At 36.9% G+C, this 24,104-nt stretch overlaps 1 protein-coding gene across 1 annotated transcript in view; it reads left to right on the top strand.

Moving 5' to 3' along the window:
* Window positions 1-6,228: 6,228 nt before the first annotated feature.
* ENO4 (enolase 4) overlaps window positions 6,229-24,104 on the top strand; it is a 76,286-nt gene continuing 58,410 nt past the window's right edge. Inside the window, exon 1 of the mRNA XM_063435293.1 lies at window positions 6,229-6,422. Within this exon, the coding sequence (XP_063291363.1) occupies window positions 6,273-6,422 (150 nt within the window). The 5' untranslated portion in view covers window positions 6,229-6,272. The remainder of the gene's footprint in view (window positions 6,423-24,104) is intronic.

The raw sequence follows: 24,104 nt of genomic DNA, 5'->3' as shown, positions 1-24,104 counted from the left end.
CATCCACCTATTTATCATACATCTATCAATCAATCCATTCACCTACACATTTATCTATCCATCCACATAACCATTTATCATAATCCATCTATCCATTCATTCACCTACACATCCATCCACTTATCTATCATACATACATCCACGTAACCATCTATCATCACCATTAATCCAATCCTCCATTCATTCACCTATACATCCACCCATGTAACCATCTATCATACATCCATCTATCTACACATCCATCCGTCCATCCACGTAACCATCTATCATTGCCACTCATTGATCATCCATTCATTTATCTACTGTCACAAACTTACCTGTACCCGGCGCCCACGCTGCTCCTCTCCTCAGGCCATGCGGGCAGAACGCTCCACGTGGCTGCACTACTGCAGTGCCCACGTCGCACGGCCTGAATGCTCCATGTGGCCACAATAGTATACTCATCTTCGGTCCTGCAAACGGCTCCCTCTGCTAGTTTGCAGGGCGAACTGCAGCTCCTTAAATAAATTGTTCCCATGACGTCATGTCCTTAAAGGGGCCCTCGTCATCTAGGCGACCCCATGCTGGGGGCACAGAGATGACATGGTCCAATGGGAACTCTTCTTAACCTATTTAAGGCCTGTTCTTGCCTTTACTATCATGGTTTCTGTCCTGATACACGTTAGTGCTATATATAAGTCTCTCTTGATGTTTTCCTGTTATTGACCTCGGCTTGTATTTGACTTGTGATTTCTCATATTTGACTCGTGATTCTCTGGTATCCTGACCCGGCTTTGTATATACTCTGTGTATTTCGGTATTCCTGACCTTGACTTACCCAGATCTTGTTTCTTGCTGTTTTAATAAGTTAAGTCCGGCCATTCTAAGGCTCGGTAATACGTCTTTTGGATCCACCTTTTTTTGGGTTTTCACTTTCCTGTGTGTTTGGGTAAGACTCCCATGACACCTACACATCCATCCACTTATCTATAATCCATCCATCCACATAACCAACTATCATTGCCACTGATCGATCATCCATCTTATTCATTCATCTACACATCCGTCCACTTATCTATCATACATCCATCCACATAACCATTTATTATTGCCACTCATCGATCATTCATCTATTCATTTATCTACACATCCATCCACTTATCTATCATACATCCATCTACATAACCAACTATCATTGCCACTCATCAATCAGCTATTCAATTATCTACACATCCATCCAGTTATTTATCATACATCCATCCACATAACCAAGAGGAAGACAAGCTGGCATTCCTCGCACTATGTTCTCCATTTTTAGAACAGTCCTATTTTAATATGTGTAGGCAGAAATGCAGCCAGGTTGGTACATAGAGGAACATTATGATTGGAGCCTTCTTAAGCCTAAGCGTTGCTTTATATATAAAGTAAATAGTTTATAATAACCTACCTGGTCTATTCTGTATACAGTGCGATATACATTGCTGGCTCCATTCTGTACATTAATACCTGACTTTGCTAAATAATTATAATATAATTATAATAATAAGACTCAAACAAGCAATTTACATGAACCTATTAACACCATGTATGCATGTGGCTCCTTATAGATAATTCCTTAATTATTCCGCAATGAATATATCTATATGATTGTTGAATACATTGTATACAAGGTTTCATACTTTCCATTAATTTCATTGTAAAAATAAAGTCTGCATGTTACCAGATAGCATAGCCAGCCTGTTTAAAAGTGTGGTTCTCCCAAAATTCATGTCAGCGTAGCGACCTCACGGCCTGATACACGGCGGCCCTAATCCTGAACTAATCCACTAACCTTCCTTTTCATCAGAGAGGTGAGTCGGAGGGATAATGTGTTCACGAGGGAGACAGACTGGCCCCAGCACCTACCCTACCAGATGTTTTAACCATTGGGAGCGAAATTAATTAGACATGCCAAGGATTGTTTCTCGCTAGATCCAGTGACTAGCCTGCTGCAGATTCAATCCATTGTCTATGTTTCCTTTCAATAGTACAAAATTGGGAGAGATTTTTGTTTTATGTAGCCATGAATAGAAGAAATGCTTTTAAGGTCCCTCTAATTGTGCTTTCGTATAATTATGACAATATTCATGATTATTATTAACAATTAACACACGTTATTATGACTTCTCTATTTTGCCTCTTCAAAATAAATGCTTGTGTCTATCCTCCCCACCGGCCAGTAAAATAACTGTCCCCCAGCGGGAGGCCTGTCTTAGTGTATAGTAAGATATAGAATTGGCAGAGCCGCCATTCATTGACTGTTATGAATATCTAGAAAGGAGTCTCGCTCAAGTCCCGCTGTGAGGCTTCTCACAATACGCATCTTCTGCTTCTAACGAGGAAAACGGTTTGCAAACAAATATTTAGCAAACTGCTGTTCTCCTCGCGCTTCCTATCGCTGCCATCGATTTGGGGTTTTATGGCTTTATTTTCTGTTTTCCACCAATCTTTTGCCTTTTTCTTATTCTCTACTCCTGAAAAAAAAACAAGGTGAAAAGGAAAATAATGCCTAGCAACGGCACAACTTCCATTAAAACAGATCCTTTTATCTCCAACGAAAAGCCCAGTGAGTTTTCTTTTATTGCAAATATAATTTCACTCTTTATTACCCAAATAATATCAGAGCGGCTTTTTAATAATACTACGTATTAATAGTGTGATAAATATTATTGTGAATTTAATTATTGCGGCAAAACATTCTGTACCAAATGTAGAGATTGTAAAACGCCCCAATTCGGTCCCAGCCGAGTGATCTCTCATTGATCTCTCTGTCCTGATTCCTGCACCTGTGTCTGGTTTGGGCTGAAGAAGATCGTTATTTTAGTTAAACCCCTGGGAATGAATGTGAAGACATTACAGTTAGCCTAGAGAGCTGGGGTTTAGTGGTCCTGTTCTGATTCCCTAACCTGCACCAGTTATAGCTCATCAAGTACTGGTAGGTAGGCAGGAGAACAGAGAATATCACAGCACTAACACTCAAAGCACCATAACCACTACAGGTGCCGTCAGTGGTTATAGTGACATCGGCGCCTCCATAAAGTAGACAAATTGTTTTAGAACTTCTTACCAATGGTGAGCCAGATGTCTATCAAGCCAGGAATTCCTGCTAGGAGCTTCCATAAACTGAACTTATACCTGCAGCGGAGGGCTAGTTCATTGGCTGAGGTCAACAAAGCGTCCAGCTCCCTGCTGAATGTAGTACAGACAGGGATTGGCCCCCCACAGACCTCAGATATCAGCCCATTCTAAGCTGTGTTTAAACTGATAATATGGGTAAACTGGGAATTCCCGTCACCTCAACATACAGTGTGCTGTTATGGTGTGCGGTGTGCTTCTTTGAGAATGCTAGATGTAGGGGCCCAAAGCCAGAATATTATGAGAACCCCAATTGTCTCTCCAAGTGTTACCCACTCCCAGTTTAATGGATATATTCTTTATTACTGTTATTAATATATATTTATTTATAAAATATTTTACCAGGAAAGATACATTGAGATTTCTCTCGTTTTCAAGTATGTCCTGAGTCCACAAAACATTGCATTGTTACAATAGGGTACAATAAAATACAAAAACTATATTAATACACAATATATACAAAACCAGCAAAGTGCATTTTATACAATATGTACAAAGAACATCACATAATCAGAGATTGATTGAACACACTGCTATGATGAGGGGTCTCATCCAGTACTATGGACAGCTCCAGCAGTCTCTCATCCAGAACTATGGACAGCTCTGGCAGTCTCTCACCCAGTACTATGGACAGCTCCAGCAGTCTCTCATCCAGTACTGTGGACAGTCTCATGTGATGTAACAGTAATCATGAGATTTCGTGGACTCCCACTAAAAGTAATGGGAGCACTGAGACATATACTGAGCTCCCAAAGTCAAATTCCAAAGGCTTCACAGAGTGCAAATAGGAAGGTGTTTAATTCAGGAACAAAATGATATAAAATGTTTCACCGTCACGCCTTAATCAGGTGTTCATGGTTACCCAAAACATCAATCAGCTATGGAATACCATGAACTAAGCAAGAACGTGGAACTCTCTGTCCTGATTCCTGCACCTGTGATCTCTCCCTGAACTATCTGTCCTGATTCCTGCACCTGTGATCTCTCCCTGAACTCTCTGTCCTGATTCCTGCACCTGTGATCTCTCCCTGAACTATCTGTCCTGATTCCTGCACCTGTGATCTCTCCCTGAACTCTCTGTCCTGCTTCCTGCACCTGTGATCCCTCCCTGAACTCTCTGTCCTGATTCCGGCACCTGTGATCTCTCCCTGAACTCTCTGTCCTGATTCCTGCACCTGTGATATCTCCCTGAACTATCTGTCCTGATTCCTGCACCTGTGATCTCTCCCTGAACTCTCTGTCCTGCTTCCTGCACCTGTGATCCCTCCCTGAACTCTCTGTCCTGATTCCGGCACCTGTGATCTCTCCCTGAACTCTCTGTACTGATTCCTGCACCTGTGATCTCTCCCTGAACTCTCTGTCCTGATTCCTGCACCTGTGATCTCTCTCTGAACTCTCTGTCCTGATTCCTGCACCTGTGATCTCTCTCTGAACTCTCTGTCCTGATTCCTGCACCTGTGATCTCTCTCTGAACTCTCTGTACTGATTCCTGCACCTGTGATCTCTCTATGAACTCTCTGTCCTGATTCCTGCACCTGTGATCTCTCTCTGAACTCTCTGTCCTGATTCCTGCACCTGTGATCTCTCTCTGAACTCTCTGTCCTGATTCCTGCACCTGTGATCTCTCTCTGAACTCTCTGTCCTGATTCCTGCACCTGTGATCTCTCTCTGAACTCTCTGTCCTGATTCCTGCACCTGTGATCTCTCCCTGAACTCTCTGTCCTGATCCCTGCACCTGTGATCTCTCCCTGATCTCTCTGTCCTGATTCCTGCACCTGTGATCTCTCTCTGAACTCTCTGTCCTGATTCCTGTACCTGTGATCTCTCTCTGAACTCTCTGTCCTGATTCCTGCACCTGTGATTTCTCTCTGAACTCTCTGTCCTGATTCCTGCACCTGTGATCTCTCCCTGAACTCTCTGTCCTGATCCCTGCACCTGTGATCTCTCCCTGATCTCTCTGTCCTGATTCCTGCACCTGTGATCTCTCTCTGAACTCTCTGTCCTGATTCCTGCACCTGTGATCTCTCTCTGAACTCTCTGTCCTGATTCCGGCACCTGTGATCTCTCTCTGAACTCTCTGGCCTGATTCCTGTACCTGTGATCTCTCTCTGAACTCTCTGGCCTGATTCCTGCACATGTGATCTCTCCCTGAACTCTCTGTCCTGATTCCTGCACCTGTGATCTCTCCCTGATCTCTCTGTCCTGATTCCTGCACCTGTGATCTCTCCCTGAACTCTCTGTCCTGATTCCTGCACCTGTGATCTCTCCCTGAACTCTCTGTCCTGATTCCTGCACCTGTGATCTCTCCCTGATCTCTCTGTCCTGATTCCTGCACCTGTGATCCCCCCCCTGAACTCTCTGTCCTGATTCCTGCACCTGTGATCTCTCTCTGAACTCTCTGTCCTGATTCCTGCACCTGTGATCTCTCTCTGAACTCTCTGTCCTGATTCCTGCACCTGTGATCTCTCCCTGAACTCTCTGTCCTGATTCCTGCACCTGTGATCCCCCCCTGAACTCTCTGTCCTGATTCCTGCACCTGTGATCTCTCTCTGAACTCTCTGATCTGATTCCTGCACCTGTGATCTCTCTCTGAACTCTCTGTCCTGATTCCTGCACCTGTGATCTCTCCCTGATCTCTCTGTCCTGATTCCTGCACCTGTGATCTCCCCCCTGAACTCTCTGTCCTGATTCCTGCACCTGTGATCTCTCCCTGAGCTCTCTGTCCTGATTCCTGCACCTGTGATCTCTCCCTGAGCTCTCTGTCCTGATTCCTGCACCTGTGATCTCTCCCTGAGCTCTCTGTCCTGATTCCTGCACCTGTGGTCTCTCTCTGAGCTCTCTGTCCTGATTCCTGCACCTGTGGTCTCTCTCTGAGCTCTCTGTCCTGATTACGGCACCTGTGATCTCTCTGTGGAGAGCGCGTGCTGCGTTGCCTGGTAACCAAGGAGAGCGCGTGCTGCGTTGCCTGGTAACCAAGGAGAGCGCGTGCTGCGTTGCCTGGTAACCAAGGAGAGCGCGTGCTGCGTTTCCTGGTAACCGAGGAGAGCGCGTGCTGTGTTGCCTGGTAACCGCCGAGGCCTTGCTCCGCCAGTCTGTCCTGGTTCCTGCAGCCGCTCGCTATGAGTTTCCGGCCGGGCAGCACAAGCCGTGAGTCCCGCTGCCGGGCGGCAGCCGAGTATTACCGATCCCTCCAGGTTCCGGAACGGCTAGAGGAAGCCCTGAACGAAGCGTTCACCCGGGGGCCACCGGAGGATGTGTTCGGCCACCTGGTAACCGCCACTGCTAGCCCACACTACTAGCCCACACTACTAGCCCACACTACTAGCCAACATTACTAGCCAACATTACTAGCCAACATTACTAGCCAACACTACTAGCCAACACTACTAGCCAACACTACTAGCCCCCACTACGCGCCCCCACTACTAGCCAACACTACTAGCCAACACTACTAGCCCCCACTACTAGCCCCCACTACGCGCCCCCACTACGCGCCCCCACTACTAGCCAACACTACTAGCCAACATTACTAGCCCACACTACTAGCCCCCAATTACTAGCCCACACTACTAGTCAACATAACAAACCCTCACTATTAGCCCCCACTACTAGCCAACATTACTAGCCAACCTTACTAGCCCACACTACTAGCCCCTACTACAAGCCCCCACTACTAGCCAACACTACTAGCCAACACTACTAGCCAACATTACTAGTCCACACTACTAGCCCCCAATTACTAGCAAACACTACTAGCCCCCACTACCACCAACATTACTAGCCAACACTACTAGCCAACACTACTAACCAACACTACTAGCCCCCACTACTAGCCCACATTACTAGCCCACATTACTAGCCCCCACTACTAGCCCCCACTACTAGCCCCCCACTACTAGCCCCCCACTACTAGCCCCCACTACTAGCCCCCACTACTAGCCCCCACTACTAGCCCCCACTACTACCAACACTACTAGCCCCCACTACTAGCCCCCACTACTACCAACACTACTAGCCCACACTACTAGCCCCCACTACTAGCCCCCACCTCGAGCCCCCACTACTAGCCAACACTACTAGTCAACACTACTAGCCAACATTACTAGCCCACACTACTAGCCTCCAATTACTAGCCCACACTACTAGCCAACATAACAAGCCCCCACTATTAGCCCCCATTACTAGCCAACATTACTAGCCCACACTACTAGCCCACACTACTAGTCCACATTACTAGCCCACACTACTAGCCTATATTACTAGCCAACTTTACTAGCCCACATTACTAGTCCCCATTAATTGCCAATACTACTAGCCAACACTACTAGCCAACACTACTAGCCAACACTACTAGCCAACATTACTAGCCCTCACTACTAGCCAACATTACTAGCCCCATTACTAGCCAACACTACTAGCCAACATTAGTAGCCCACACTACTAGCCCCCACTACTTGCCAACATTACTAGCCCACACTACTAGCCCACATTACTAGCCAACATTATTAGCCCATATTACTAGCCAACAGTACTAGTCCACATTACTAGTCAACATTACTAGCCCACATTACTAGCCCCTCTACAAGCAATATTACTAGCCAACACTACTAGCCCCCATGACTAGCCAACATTATTAGCCCATATTACTAGCCAACAGTACTAGTCCACATTACTAGTCAACATTACTAGCCCACATTACTAGCCCCTCTACAAGCAATAATACTAGCCAACACTACTAGCCCCCACAACTAGCCAACATTACTAGCCAACACTACTAACCAATAGTACTAACCAACATTACTAGCCCCCACTATTGGCCAACATTAGTATCTAACACTACCAGCCAGCATTATTAGCCAACATTACTAGCCCCCACTATTAGCCAACACTACTAGCCAACATTACTAGCCCCCACTACTAGACAACACTACTAGCCAACATTATGAGCCATCACTACTAGCCATCACTACTAGCCATCACTACTAGCCAACATTTCTAGCCCACATTACTAGCCAACATTACTAGCCCCCACTACAAGCCAACATTACTAGCCCTCACTACTGGCCAACATTATTAGCCCCCACTATTAGCCAACATTACTAGCCAACATTACTAGCCCCCACTACAAGCCAACATTACTAGCCCTCACTACTGGCCAACATTCCTAGCCCTCACTACTGGCCAACATTCCTAGCCCTCACTACTGGCCAACATTACTAGCCCCAACTACTAGCCAACATTACTAGCCCACATTACTAGCCAACAGTACTAGCCCACATTACTAGTCAACATTACTAGCCCCCCACTACTAGCCAACATTACTAGCCCCCAGACCCCACCTGGTAGCCCCCACTATTAGTCAACATTACTAGCCCCCACTACTAGCCAACATTACTAGCCCCCAGATCCCACCTTGTAACCCCCACAACTAGCCAACATTACTAGCACCCACTACTAGCCAACATTACTAGCCCCCAGATCCCACCTGGTAACCCCCATTTCTAGCCAGCATTACTAGCCCCCAAATGCCACCTGGCAACCCCCACCACTAGCCAACATTACTAGCCCCCACTACTAGCCAAAATTACTTGCCCCCTCATCCCACCTGGTAACGCCCACTACTAGCCAACATTACTAGCCCCCAGATCCCACCTGTTGGTCCCCACTACTAGCCAACAATACTAGCCCCCAGATCCCACCTGGTAACCCCCACTTCTAGCCAACATTACTAGCCCCTAGATCCCACATTGTAACCCCCACTACTAGCCAACATTACTATCCCCCACTACTAGCCAACATTACTAGCCCACATTACTAGCTTCCACTACAAGCCAACATTACTAGCCCTCACTACTGGCCAACATTACTAGCCCCCACTACTAGCCCACATTACTAGCCAACATTACTAGCCCCCACTACTAGCCAAAATTACTTGCCCCCAGATCCCACCTGGTAACCCCCACTACTAGCCAACATTACTAGCCCCCAGATCTCACCTGTTGGTCCCCACTACTAGCCATCATTACTAGCCCCCAGATCCCACCTGGTAACCCCCACTTCTAGCCAACATTACTAGCCCCCAGATCCCACATTGTAACCCCCACTACTAGCCAACATTACTATCCCCCACTACTAGCCAACATTACTATCCCCCACTACAAGCCAACATTACTAGCCCTCACTACTGGCCAACATTACTAGCCCTCACTACTGGCCAACATTACTAGCCCCCACTACTAGCCAACATTACTAGCCAACATTACTAGCCAACATTACTAGCCCACATTAGTAGCCAACAGTACTAGCCCACATTACTAGTCAACATTACTAGCCCCCACTACTAGCCAACATTACTAGCCCCCAGATCCCACCTTGTAACCCCCACAACTAGCCAACATTACTAGCACCCACTATTAGCCAACATTACTAGCCCCCAGATCCCACCTGGTAACCCCCATTACTAGCCAACATTACTAGCCCCCAAATGCCACCTGGTAGCCCCCACTATTAGCCAACATTACTAGCCCCCACTACTAGCCAACATTACTAGCCCCCAGATCCCACCTTGTAACCCCCACAACTAGCCAACATTACTAGCACCCACTATTAGCCAACATTACTAGCCCCCAGATCCCACCTGGTAACCCCCATTACTAGCCAACATTACTAGCCCCCAAATGCCACCTGGTAACCCCCACTACTAGCCCACATTACTAGCCCCCACTACTAGCCAAAATTACTTGCCCCCAGATCCCACCTGGTAACCCCCACTACTAGCCATCATTACTAGCCCCCAGATCCCACCTGGTAGTCCCCACTACTAGCCAACATTACTAGCCCCCAGATCCCACCTGGTAACTCCCACTTCTAGCAAACATTACTAGCCCCCAGATCCCACATTGTAACCCCCACTACTAGCCAACATTACTAGCCCCCACTACTAGCCAACATTACTAGCCCTCACTACTATCACCCAGATCCCACCTGGTGACCCCCATTACTAGCCCCAGATAACACCTGGGAACCCCCACTACCAGCCTCTAGATCCAGCCTGGTAACCCCCAGATACACACTACTAACCCCAAAGATATCACTTTGTCTTTATAGGCTGAGTGTGATAGGAGTATTTTACCCAGCTCTAACTATAGATGAGTAATGATTCTGTCAATGCTCAATACAGAGGAATTTTATACAACAAATATTGCTAATGCTCTGCATTTGCCATTTGAAAGGTTCACATATCAAACAATAGAAATGCAAGATATGTTATGTGTCTTTTGTTTTTATAAAGACTTAGAGTTGAAAGAATATTACAATTTCTGTGAACAAAAACCTAAAATGATGTATCTTTAAAATGTTTTCAGATCTGTTAGCTGCTAAATAATGTGCTGGTGATAAAATGTTTTATCTATGCATTGTACTATCACATCATGTTTATTTGAGACTACTAATCGCTATCTACGTGATCAGTAAATTGTTTTAAATGGTTTTTATTTGTACTTAAAGGAACACTATAGCGTCCAGCGTTAAACAAGTGAGATTTACTCTGTGTAAATCGCAGAAGCGCCTGTAGTGGCTGTCAGGGAGATAGACAGCCACTAGAGGCTGGAGTAACCTTCAGTGTTGCTCAGAAACTGATATGTTTACAGCTGCAGGGTTAAAACTAGGGGGACCTGGCACCCAGACCACTTCATTGAGCTGAAATGGTCTGGGTGCCTAGAGTGGTCCTTTAATAAAGGCCGCCTGCTAGCAAAATTACAAATTCAGTTTTACATTTGCCTACACAAAGGCTAATGAAATCATCAGAAAGCAATTTATATAATCCATATTAAAAAAAAAAAAAAAGAAAAGTATTCATAACGAAACAGAACTGCTTCCAATAATCATTAACAGGATTAGGAAGGTAATGTATTCCAATACTGAGGTTCGAAGAAACATATTGGTGGAACCAAAGTAGTGTAAGGCCTAAGTAGGCGATAAGTGAAGATGTCTAGTAATGGGTAGTTTATATATAAGTGAAGATGTCTAGTAATGGGTAGTTTATATATAAGTGAAAATGTCTAGTAATGGGTAGTTTATATATAAGTGAAAATGTCTAGTAATGGGTAGTTTATATATAAGTGAAGATGTCTAGTAATGGGTAGTTTATATATAAGTGAAGATGTCTAGTAATGGGTAGTTTATATATAAGTGAAGATGTCTAGTAATGGGTAGTTTATATATAAGTGAAGATTTCTAGTAATGGGTAGTTTATATATAAGTGAAGATGTCTAGAAATGGGTAGTTTATATAGAAGTGAAGATGTATAGTAATGGGTAGTTTATATGTAAGTGAAGATGTCTAGTAATGGGTAGTTTATATGTAAGTGAAGATGTCTAGTAATGGGTAGTTTATATGTAAGTGAAGATGTCTAGTAATGGGTAGTTTATATGTAAGTGAAGATGTCTAGTAATGGGTAGTTTATATATAAGTGAAGATGTATAGTAATGGGTAGTTTATATGTAAGTGAAGATTTCTAGTAATGGGTAGTTTATATATAAGTGAAGATGTCTAGTAATGGGTAGTTTATATATAAGTGAAGATGTATAGTAATGGGTAGTTTATATGTAAGTGAAGATGTCTAGTAATGGGTAGTTTATATGTAAGTGAATATGTCTAGTAATGGGTAGTTTATATGTAAGTGAATATGTCTAGTAATGGGTAGTTTATATATAAGTGAAGATGTCTAGTAATGGTAGTTTATATATAAGTGAATATGTCTAGTAATGGGTAGTTTATATATAAGTGAAGATGTCTAGTAATGGGTAGTTTATATATAAGTGAAGATGTCTAGTAATGGGTAGTTTATATATAAGTGAAGATGTCTAGTAATGGGTAGTTTATATATAAGTGAATATGTCTAGTAATGGGTAGTTTATATGTAAGTGAAGATGTCTAGTAATGGGTAGTTTATATATCAGTGAAGATGTCTAGTAATGGGTAGTTTATATATAAGTGAAGATGTCTAGTAATGGGTAATTTATATATATAAGTGAAGATGTCTAGTAATGGGTAGTTTATATACAAGTGAAGATGTATAGTAATGGGTAGTTTATATATAAGTGAAGATGTCTAGTAATGGGTAGTTTATATATAAGTGAAGATGTCTAGTAATGGGTAGTTTATATATAAGTGAATATGTCTAGTAATGGGTAGTTTATATGTAAGTGAAGATGTCTAGTAATGGGTAGTTTATATATCAGTGAAGATGTCTAGTAATGGGTAGTTTATATACAAGTGAAGATGTATAGTAATGGGTAGTTTATATATAAGTGAAGATGTCTAGTAATGGGTAGTTTATATATAAGTGAATATGTCTAGTAATGGGTAGTTTATATGTAAGTGAAGATGTCTAGTAATGGGTAGTTTATATATCAGTGAAGATGTCTAGTAATGGGTAGTTTATATATAAGTGAATATGTCTAGTAATGGGTAGTTTATATATAAGTGAAGATGTCTAGTAATGGGTAGTTTATATATAAGTGAAGATGTCTAGTAATGGGTAGTTTATATATAAGTGAATATGTCTAGTAATGGGTAGTGTATATGTAAGTGAAGATGTCTAGTAATGGGTAGTTTATATATCAGTGAAGATGTCTAGTAATGGGTAGTTTATATATAAGTGAAGATGTCTAGTAATGGGTAGTTTATATATATAAGTGAAGATGTCTAGTAATGGGTAGTTTATATACAAGTGAAGATGTATAGTAATGGGTAGTTTATATATATAAGTGAAGATGTCTAGTAATGGGTAGTTTATATGTAAGTGAAGATGTCTAGTAATGGGTAGTTTATATGTAAGTGAATATGTCTAGTAATGGGTAGTTTATATATAAGTGAAGATGTCTAGTAATGGGTAGTTTATATAGAAGTGAAGATGTCTAGTAATGGGTAGTTTATATAGAAGTGAAGATGTCTAGTAATGGGTAGTTTATGTATAAGTGAAGATGTCTAGTAATGGGTAGTTTATATATAAGTGAAGATGTCTAGTAATGGGTAGTTTATATATAAGTGAAGATGTCTAGTAATGGGTAGTTTATATATAAGTGAAGATGTCTAGTAATGGGTAATTTATATATAAGTGAAGATGTCTAGTAATAGGTCTAGTAATGGGTAGTTTATATATATAAGTGAAGATGTCTAGTAATGGGTAGTTTATATGTAAGTGAAGATGTCTAGTAATGGGTAGTTTATATGTAAGTGAAGATGTCTAGTAATGGGTAGTTTATATGTAAGTGAATATGTCTAGTAATGGGTAGTTTATATATAAGTGAAGATGTCTAGTAATGGGTAGTTTATATATAAGTGAAGATGTCTAGTAATGGGTAGTTTATATATAAGTGAAGATGTCTAGTAATGGGTAGTTTATATATAAGTGAATATGTCTAGTAATGGGTAGTTTATATGTAAGTGAAGATGTCTAGTAATGGGTAGTTTATATATCAGTGAAGATGTCTAGTAATGGGTAGTTTATATATAAGTGAAGATGTCTAGTAATGGGTAATTTATATATATAAGTGAAGATGTCTAGTAATGGGTAGTTTATATACAAGTGAAGATGTATAGTAATGGGTAGTTTATATATAAGTGAAGATGTCTAGTAATGGGTAGTTTATATATAAGTGAAGATGTCTAGTAATGGGTAGTTTATATATAAGTGAATATGTCTAGTAATGGGTAGTTTATATGTAAGTGAAGATGTCTAGTAATGGGTAGTTTATATATCAGTGAAGATGTCTAGTAATGGGTAGTTTATATACAAGTGAAGATGTATAGTAATGGGTAGTTTATATATAAGTGAAGATGTCTAGTAATGGGTAGTTTATATATAAGTGAATATGTCTAGTAATGGGTAGTTTATATGTAAGTGAAGATGTCTAGTAATGGGTAGTTTATATATCAGTGAAGATGTCTAGTAATGGGTAGTTTATATATAAGTGAATATGTCTAGTAATGGGTAGTTTATATATAAGTGAAGATGTCTAGTAATGGGTAGTTTATATATAAGTGAAGATGTCTAGTAATGGGTAGTTTATATATAAGTGAATATGTCTAGTAATGGGTAGTGTATATGTAAGTGAAGATGTCTAGTAATGGGTAGTTTATATATCAGTGAAGATGTCTAGTAATGGGTAGTTTATATATAAGTGAAGATGTCTAGTAATGGGTAGTTTATATATATATAAGTGAAGATGTCTAGTAATGGGTAGTTTATATACAAGTGAAGATGTATAGTAATGGGTAGTTTATATATATAAGTGAAGATGTCTAGTAATGGGTAGTTTATATGTAAGTGAAGATGTCTAGTAATGGGTAGTTTATATGTAAGTGAATATGTCTAGTAATGGGTAGTTTATATATAAGTGAAGATGTCTAGTAATGGGTAGTTTATATAGAAGTGAAGATGTCTAGTAATGGGTAGTTTATATAGAAGTGAAGATGTCTAGTAATGGGTAGTTTATGTATAAGTGAAGATGTCTAGTAATGGGTAGTTTATATATAAGTGAAGATGTCTAGTAATGGGTAGTTTATATATAAGTGAAGATGTCTAGTAATGGGTAGTTTATATATAAGTGAAGATGTCTAGTAATGGGTAATTTATATATAAGTGAAGATGTCTAGTAATAGGTCTAGTAATGGGTAGTTTATATATATAAGTGAAGATGTCTAGTAATGGGTAGTTTATATGTAAGTGAAGATGTCTAGTAATGGGTAGTTTATATGTAAGTGAAGATGTCTAGTAATGGGTAGTTTATATGTAAGTGAAGATGTCTAGTAATGGTAGTTTATATATAAGTGAATATGTCTAGTAATGGGTAGTTTATATATAAGTGAAGATGTCTAGTAATGGGTAGTTTATATGTAAGCGAAGATGTCTAGTAATGGGTAGTTTATATGTAAGTGAATATGTCTAGTAATGGGTAGTTTATATGTAAGTGAATATGTCTAGTAATGTGTAGTTTATATATAAGTGAAGATGTCTAGTAATGGGTAGTTTATATGTAAGTGAAGATGTCTAGTAGTGGTAGTTTATATATAAGTGAATATGTCTAGTAATGGGTAGTTTATATATAAGTGAAGATGTATAGTAATGGGTAGTTTATATATAAGTGAAGATGTCTAGTAATGGGTAGTTTATATGTAAGTGAATATGTCTAGTAATGGGTAGTTTATATATAAGTGAAGATGTCTAGTAATGGGTAGTTTATATAGAAGTGAAGATGTCTAGTAATGGGTAGTTTATATATAAGTGAAGATGTCTAGTAATGGGTAGTTTATATATAAGTGAAGATGTCTAGTAATGCGTAGTTTATATATAAGTGAAGATTTCTAGTAATACGTAGTTTATATATAAGTGAAAATGTCTAGTAATGGGTAGTTTATATATAAGTGAAGATGTCTAGAAATGGGTAGTTTATATAGAAGTGAAGATGTCTAGTAATGGGTAGTTTATATAGAAGTGAAGATGTCTAGTAATGGGTAGTTTATATAGAAGTGAAGATGTCTAGTAATGGGTAGTTTATATATAAGTGAAGATGTCTAGTAATGGGTAGTTTATATAGAAGTGAAGATGTCTAGTAATGGGTAGTTTATATATAAGTGAAGATGTCTATTAATGGGTAGTTTATATATAAGTGAAGATGTCTAGTAATGGGTAGTTTATATGTAAGTGAATATGTCTAGTAATGGGTAGTTTATATATAAGTGAAGATGTCTAGTAATGGGTAGTTTATATAGAAGTGAAGATGTCTAGTAATGGGTAGTTTATATATAAGTGAAGATGTCTAGTAATGGGTAGTTTATATATAAGTGAAGATGTCTAGTAATGGGTAATTTATATATAAGTGAAGATGTCTAGTAATGGGTAGTTTATATGTAAGCGAAGATGTCTAGTAATGGGTAGTTTATATGTAAGTGAATATGTCTAGTAATGGGTAGTTTATATGTAAGTGAATATGTCTAGTAATGTGTAGTTTATATATAAGTGAAGATGTCTAGTAATGGGTAGTTTATATGTAAGTGAAGATGTCTAGTAGTGGTAGTTTATATATAAGTGAATATGTCTAGTAATGGGTAGTTTATATATAAGTGAATATGTCTACTAATGGGTAGTTTATATATAAGTGAAGATGTCTAGTAATGAGTAGTTTATATGTAAGCGAAGATGTCTAGTAATGGGTAGTTTATATGTAAGCGAAGATGTCTAGTAATGGGTAGTTTATATGTAAGCGAAGATGTCTAGTAATGGGTAGTTTATATGTAAGCGAAGATGTCTAGTAATGGGTAGTTTATATATAAGTGAAGATGTCTAGTAATGGGTAGTTTATATGTAAGTGAATATGCCTAGTAATGGGTAGTTTATATGCAAGTGAAGATGTCTAGTAATGGGTAGTTTATATGTAAGTGAAGATGTCTAGTAATGGGTAGTTTATATATAAGTGAAGATGTCTAGTAATGGGTAGTTTATATATAAGTGAAGATGTCTAGTAATGGGTAGTTTATATATAAGTGAAGATGTCTAGTAATGGTAGTTTATATATAAGTGAATATGTCTAGTAATGGGTAGTTGATATATAAGTGAAATGTCTAGTAATGGGTAGTTTATATATAAGTGAAGATGTCTAGTGGTAGTTTATATATAAGTGAAGATGTCTAGTAATAGGTAGTTTATATATAAGTGAAGATGTCTAGTGGTAGTTTATATATAAGTGAAGTTGTCTAGTAATAGGTAGTTTATATATAAGTGAAGATGTCTAGTAATAGGTAGTTTATATATAAGTGAAGATGTCTAGTAATGGGTAGTTTATAAATAAGTGAAGATGTCTAGTAATGGGTAGTTTATATATAAGTGAAGATGTCTAGTAATGGGTAGTTTATATATCAGTGAAGATGTCTAGTAATACGTAGTTTATATATAAGTGAAAATGTCTAGTAATGGGTAGTTTATATATAAGTGAATATGTCTAGTAATGGGTAGTTTATATATAAGTGAAGATGTCTAGTAATGCGTAGTTTATATATAAGTGAAGATTTCTAGTAATACGTAGTTTATATATAAGTGAAAATGTCTAGTAATGCGTAGTTTATATATAAGTGAAGATTTCTAGTAATACGTAGTTTATATATAAGTGAAAATGTCTAGTAATGGGTAGTTTATATATCAGTGAAGATGTCTAGTAATGGGTAGTTTATATATAAGTGAAGATGTCTAGTAATGGGTAGTTTATATATATAAGTGAAGATGTCTAGTAATGGGTAGTTTATATATATAAGTGAAGATGTCTAGTAATGGGTAGTTTATATACAAGTGAAGATGTATAGTAATCGGTAGTTTATATATAAGTGAAGATGTCTAGTAATGGGTAGTTTATATGTAAGTGAAGATGTCTAGTAATGGGTAGTTTATATGTAAGTGAATATGTCTAGTAATGGGTAGTTTATATATAAGTGAAGATGTCTAGTAATGGGTAGTTTATATAGAAGTGAAGATGTCTAGTAATGGGTAGTTTATATAGAAGTGAAGATGTCTAGTAATGGGTAGTTTATGTATAAGTGAAGATGTCTAGTAATGGGTAGTTTATATATAAGTGAAGATGTCTAGTAATGGGTAGTTTATATATAAGTGAAGATGTCTAGTAATGGGTAGTTTATATATAAGTGAAGATGTCTAGTAATGGGTAATTTATATATAAGTGAAGATGTCTAGTAATAGGTCTAGTAATGGGTAGTTTATATATATAAGTGAAGATGTCTAGTAATGGGTAGTTTATATGTAAGTGAAGATGTCTAGTAATGGGTAGTTTATATGTAAGTGAAGATGTCTAGTAATGGGTAGTTTATATGTAAGTGAAGATGTCTAGTAATGGTAGTTTATATATAAGTGAATATGTCTAGTAATGGGTAGTTTATATATAAGTGAAGATGTCTAGAAATGGGTAGTTTATATGTAAGCGAAGATGTCTAGTAATGGGTAGTTTATATGTAAGTGAATATGTCTAGTAATGGGTAGTTTATATGTAAGTGAATATGTCTAGTAATGTGTAGTTTATATATAAGTGAAGATGTCTAGTAATGGGTAGTTTATATGTAAGTGAAGATGTCTAGTAGTGGTAGTTTTTATATAAGTGAATATGTCTAGTAATGGGTAGTTTATATATAAGTGAAGATGTATAGTAATGGGTAGTTTATATATAAGTGAAGATGTCTAGTAATGGGTAGTTTATATGTAAGTGAATATGTCTAGTAATGGGTAGTTTATATATAAGTGAAGATGTCTAGTAATGGGTAGTTTATATAGAAGTGAAGATGTCTAGTAATGGGTAGTTTATATAGAAGTGAAGATGTCTAGTAATGGGTAGTTTATATATAAGTGAAGATGTCTAGTAATGGGTAGTTTATATATAAGTGAAGATGTCTAGTAATGCGTAGTTTATATATAAGTGAAGATTTCTAGTAATACGTAGTTTATATATAAGTGAAAATGTCTAGTAATGGGTAGTTTATATATAAGTGAAGATGTCTAGAAATGGGTAGTTTATATAGAAGTGAAGATGTCTAGTAATGGGTAGTTTATATAGAAGTGAAGATGTCTAGTAATGGGTAGTTTATATAGAAGTGAAGATGTCTAGTAATGGGTAGTTTATATATAAGTGAAGATGTCTAGTAATGGGTAGTTTATATATAAGTGAAGATGTCTATTAATGGGTAGTTTATATATAAGTGAAGATGTCTAGTAATGGGTAGTTTATATGTAAGTGAATATGTCTAGTAATGGGTAGTTTATATATAAGTGAAGATGTCTAGTAATGGGTAATTTATATATAAGTGAAGATGTCTAGTAATGCGTAGTTTATATATAAGTGAAGATTTCTAGTAATACGTAGTTTATATATAAGTGAAAATGTCTAGTAATGGGTAGTTTATATATAAGTGAAGATGTCTAGAAATGGGTAGTTTATATAGAAGTGAAGATGTCTAGTAATGGGTAGTTTATATAGAAGTGAAGATGTCTAGTAATGGGTAGTTTATATAGAAGTGAAGATGTCTAGTAATGGGTAGTTTATATATAAGTGAAGATGTCTAGTAATGGGTAGTTTATATATAAGTGAAGATGTCTATTAATGGGTAGTTTATATATAAGTGAAGATGTCTAGTAATGGGTAGTTTATATGTAAGTGAATATGTCTAGTAATGGGTAGTTTATATGTAAGTGAAGATGTCTAGTAATGGTAGTTTATATATAAGTGAATATGTCTAGTAATGGGTAGTTTATATATAAGTGAAGATGTCTAGTAATGGGTAGTTTATATGTAAGCGAAGATGTCTAGTAATGGGTAGTTTATATGTAAGTGAATATGTCTAGTAATGGGTAGTTTATATGTAAGTGAATATGTCTAGTAATGTGTAGTTTATATATAAGTGAAGATGTCTAGTAATGGGTAGTTTATATGTAAGTGAAGATGTCTAGTAGTGGTAGTTTATATATAAGTGAATATGTCTAGTAATGGGTAGTTTATATATAAGTGAATATGTCTAGTAATGGGTAGTTTATATATAAGTGAAGATGTCTAGTAATGAGTAGTTTATATGTAAGCGAAGATGTCTAGTAATGGGTAGTTTATATGTAAGCGAAGATGTCTAGTAATGGGTAGTTTATATATAAGTGAAGATGTCTAGTAATGGGTAGTTTATATGTAAGTGAATATGCCTAGTAATGGGTAGTTTATATGCAAGTGAAGATGTCTAGTAATGGGTAGTTTATATGTAAGTGAAGATGTCTAGTAATGGGTAGTTTATATGTAAGTGAAGATGTCTAGTAATGGGTAGTTGATATATAAGTGAAGATGTCTAGTAATGGGTAGTTGATATATAAGTGAAGATGTCTAGTGGTAGTTTATATATAGGTGAAGATGTCTAGTAATAGGTAGTTTATATATAAGTGAAGATGTCTAGTGGTAGTTTATATATAAGTGAAGATGTCTAGTGGTAGTTTATATATAAGTGAAGATGTCTAGTGGTAGTTTATATATAAGTGAATATGTCTAGTAATGGGTAGTTTATATATAAGTGAAGATGTCTAGTAATGAGTAGTTTATATGTAAGCGAAGATGTCTAGTAATGGGTAGTTTATATGTAAGCGAAGATGTCTAGTAATGGGTAGTTTATATATAAGTGAAGATGTCTAGTAATGGGTAGTTTATATGTAAGTGAATATGCCTAGTAATGGGTAGTTTATATGCAAGTGAAGATGTCTAGTAATGGGTAGTTTATATGTAAGTGAAGATGTCTAGTAATTGGTAGTTTATATGTAAGTGAAGATGTCTAGTGGTAGTTTATATATAAGTGAAGATGTCTAGTGGTAGTTTATATATAAGTGAAGATGTCTAGTGGTAGTTTATATATAGGTGAAGATGTCTAGTAATAGGTAGTTTATATATAAGTGAAGATGTCTAGTAATAGGTAGTTTATATATAAGTGAAGATGTCTAGTGGTAGTTTATATATAAGTGAAGATGTCTAGTAATGGGTAGTTTATATATAAGTGAAGATGTCTAGTAATGGGTAGTTTATATATAAGTGAAGATGTCTAGTAATGGGTAATTTATATATAAGTGAAGATGTCTAGTAATGGGTCTAGTAATGGGTAGTTTATATATAAGTGAAGATGTCTAGTAATGGGTAGTTTATATGTAAGTGAAGATGTCTAGTAATGGGTAGTTTATATGTAAGTGAAGATGTCTAGTAATGGTAGTTTATATATAAGTGAATATGTCTAGTAATGGGTAGTTTATATATAAGTGAAGATGTCTAGTAATGGGTAGTTTATATGTAAGCGAAGATGTCTAGTAATGGGTAGTTTATATGTAAGTGAATATGTCTAGTAATGGGTAGTTTATATGTAAGTGAATATGTCTAGTAATGTGTAGTTTATATATAAGTGAAGATGTCTAGTAATGGGTAGTTTATATGTAAGTGAAGATGTCTAGTAGTGGTAGTTTATATATAAGTGAATATGTCTAGTAATGGGTAGTTTATATATAAGTGAATATGTCTAGTAATGGGTAGTTTATATATAAGTGAAGATGTCTAGTAATGAGTAGTTTATATGTAAGCGAAGATGTCTAGTAATGGGTAGTTTATATGTAAGCGAAGATGTCTAGTAATGGGTAGTTTATATATAAGTGAAGATGTCTAGTAATGGGTAGTTTATATGTAAGTGAATATGCCTAGTAATGGGTAGTTTATATGCAAGTGAAGATGTCTAGTAATGGGTAGTTTATATGTAAGTGAAGATGTCTAGTAATGGGTAGTTTATATGTAAGTGAAGATGTCTAGTAATGGGTAGTTGATATATAAGTGAAGATGTCTAGTAATGGGTAGTTGATATATAAGTGAAGATGTCTAGTGGTAGTTTATATATAGGTGAAGATGTCTAGTAATAGGTAGTTTATATATAAGTGAAGATGTCTAGTGGTAGTTTATATATAAGTGAAGATGTCTAGTGGTAGTTTATATATAAGTGAAGATGTCTAGTGGTAGTTTATATATAAGTGAATATGTCTAGTAATGGGTAGTTTATATATAAGTGAAGATGTCTAGTAATGAGTAGTTTATATGTAAGCGAAGATGTCTAGTAATGGGTAGTTTATATGTAAGCGAAGATGTCTAGTAATGGGTAGTTTATATATAAGTGAAGATGTCTAGTAATGGGTAGTTTATATGTAAGTGAATATGCCTAGTAATGGGTAGTTTATATGCAAGTGAAGATGTCTAGTAATGGGTAGTTTATATGTAAGTGAAGATGTCTAGTAATGGGTAGTTTATATGTAAGTGAAGATGTCTAGTAATGGGTAGTTGATATATAAGTGAAGATGTCTAGTAATAGGTAGTTGATATATAAGTGAAGATGTCTAGTGGTAGTTTATATATAGGTGAAGATGTCTAGTAATAGGTAGTTTATATATAAGTGAAGATGTCTAGTGGTAGTTTATATATAAGTGAAGATGTCTAGTGGTAGTTTATATATAAGTGAAGATGTCTAGTGGTAGTTTATATATAAGTGAAGATGTCTAGTGGTAGTTTATATATAAGTGAAGATGTCTAGTGGTAGTTTATATATAAGTGAAGATGTCTAGTAATGGGTAGTTTATATATAAGTGAAGATGTCTAGTAATGGGTAGTTTATATATAAGTGAAGATGTCTAGTAATGGGTAGTTTATATGTAAGCGAAGATGTCTAGTAATGGGTAGTTTATATATAAGTGAAGATGTCTAGTAATGGGTAGTTTATATGTAAGTGAATATGCCTAGTAATGGGTAGTTTATATGCAAGTGAAGATGTCTAGTAATGGGTAGTTTATATGTAAGTGAAGATGTCTAGTAATGGGTAGTTTATATGTAAGTGAAGATGTCTAGTAATGGGTAGTTGATATATAAGTGAAGATGTCTAGTAATGGGTAGTTGATATATAAGTGAAGATGTCTAGTGGTAGTTTATATATAGGTGAAGATGTCTAGTAATAGGTAGTTTATATATAAGTGAAGATGTCTAGTGGTAGTTTATATATAAGTGAAGATGTCTAGTGGTAGTTTATATATAAGTGAAGATGTCTAGTGGTAGTTTATATATAAGTGAATATGTCTAGTAATGGGTAGTTTATATATAAGTGAAGATGTCTAGTAATGAGTAGTTTATATGTAAGCGAAGATGTCTAGTAATGGGTAGTTTATATGTAAGCGAAGATGTCTAGTAATGGGTAGTTTATATATAAGTGAAGATGTCTAGTAATGGGTAGTTTATATGTAAGTGAATATGCCTAGTAATGGGTAGTTTATATGCAAGTGAAGATGTCTAGTAATGGGTAGTTTATATGTAAGTGAAGATGTCTAGTAATGGGTAGTTGATATATAAGTGAAGATGTCTAGTAATAGGTAGTTGATATATAAGTGAAGATGTCTAGTGGTAGTTTATATATAGGTGAAGATGTCTAGTAATAGGTAGTTTATATATAAGTGAAGATGTCTAGTGGTAGTTTATATATAAGTGAAGATGTCTAGTGGTAGTTTATATATAAGTGAAGATGTCTAGTGGTAGTTTATATATAAGTGAAGATGTCTAGTGGTAGTTTATATATAAGTGAAGATGTCTAGTGGTAGTTTATATATAAGTGAAGATGTCTAGTGGTAGTTTATATATAAGTGAAGATGTCTAGTAATGGGTAGTTTATATATAAGTGAAGATGTCTAGTAATGGGTAGTTTATATATAAGTGAAGATGTCTAGTAATGGGTAGATTATATATAAGTGAAGATGTCTAGTAATGGGTAGTTTATATATAAGTGAAGATGTCTAGTAATGGGTAGTTTATATATAAGTGAAGATGTCTAGTAATGGGTAGATTATATATAAGTGAAGATGTCTAGTAATGGGTAGTTTATATATAAGTGAAGATGTCTAGTAATGGGTAGATTATATATAAGTGAAGATGTCTATTAATGGGTAGTTTATATATAAGTGAAGATGTCTAGTAATGGTAGTTTATATATAAGTGAATATGTCTAGTAATGGGTAGTTGATATATAAGTGAAATGTCTAGTAATGGGTAGTTTATATATAAGTGAAGATGTCTAGTGGTAGTTTATATATAAGTGAAGATGTCTAGTAATAGGTAGTTTATATATAAGTGAAGATGTCTAGTGGTAGTTTATATATAAGTGAAGATGTCTAGTGGTAGTTTATATATAAGTGAAGATGTCTAGTGGTAGTTTATATATAAGTGAATATGTCTAGTAATGGGTAGTTTATATATAAGTGAAGATGTCTAGTAATGAGTAGTTTATATGTAAGCGAAGATGTCTAGTAATGGGTAGTTTATATGTAAGCGAAGATGTCTAGTAATGGGTAGTTTATATAT

Source organism: Pelobates fuscus, chromosome 10 (assembly GCF_036172605.1).
Source record: "Pelobates fuscus isolate aPelFus1 chromosome 10, aPelFus1.pri, whole genome shotgun sequence".
Classification (NCBI taxonomy): domain Eukaryota; kingdom Metazoa; phylum Chordata; class Amphibia; order Anura; family Pelobatidae; genus Pelobates; species Pelobates fuscus.
This window is presented reverse-complemented; position numbering and strand designations above follow the sequence as displayed.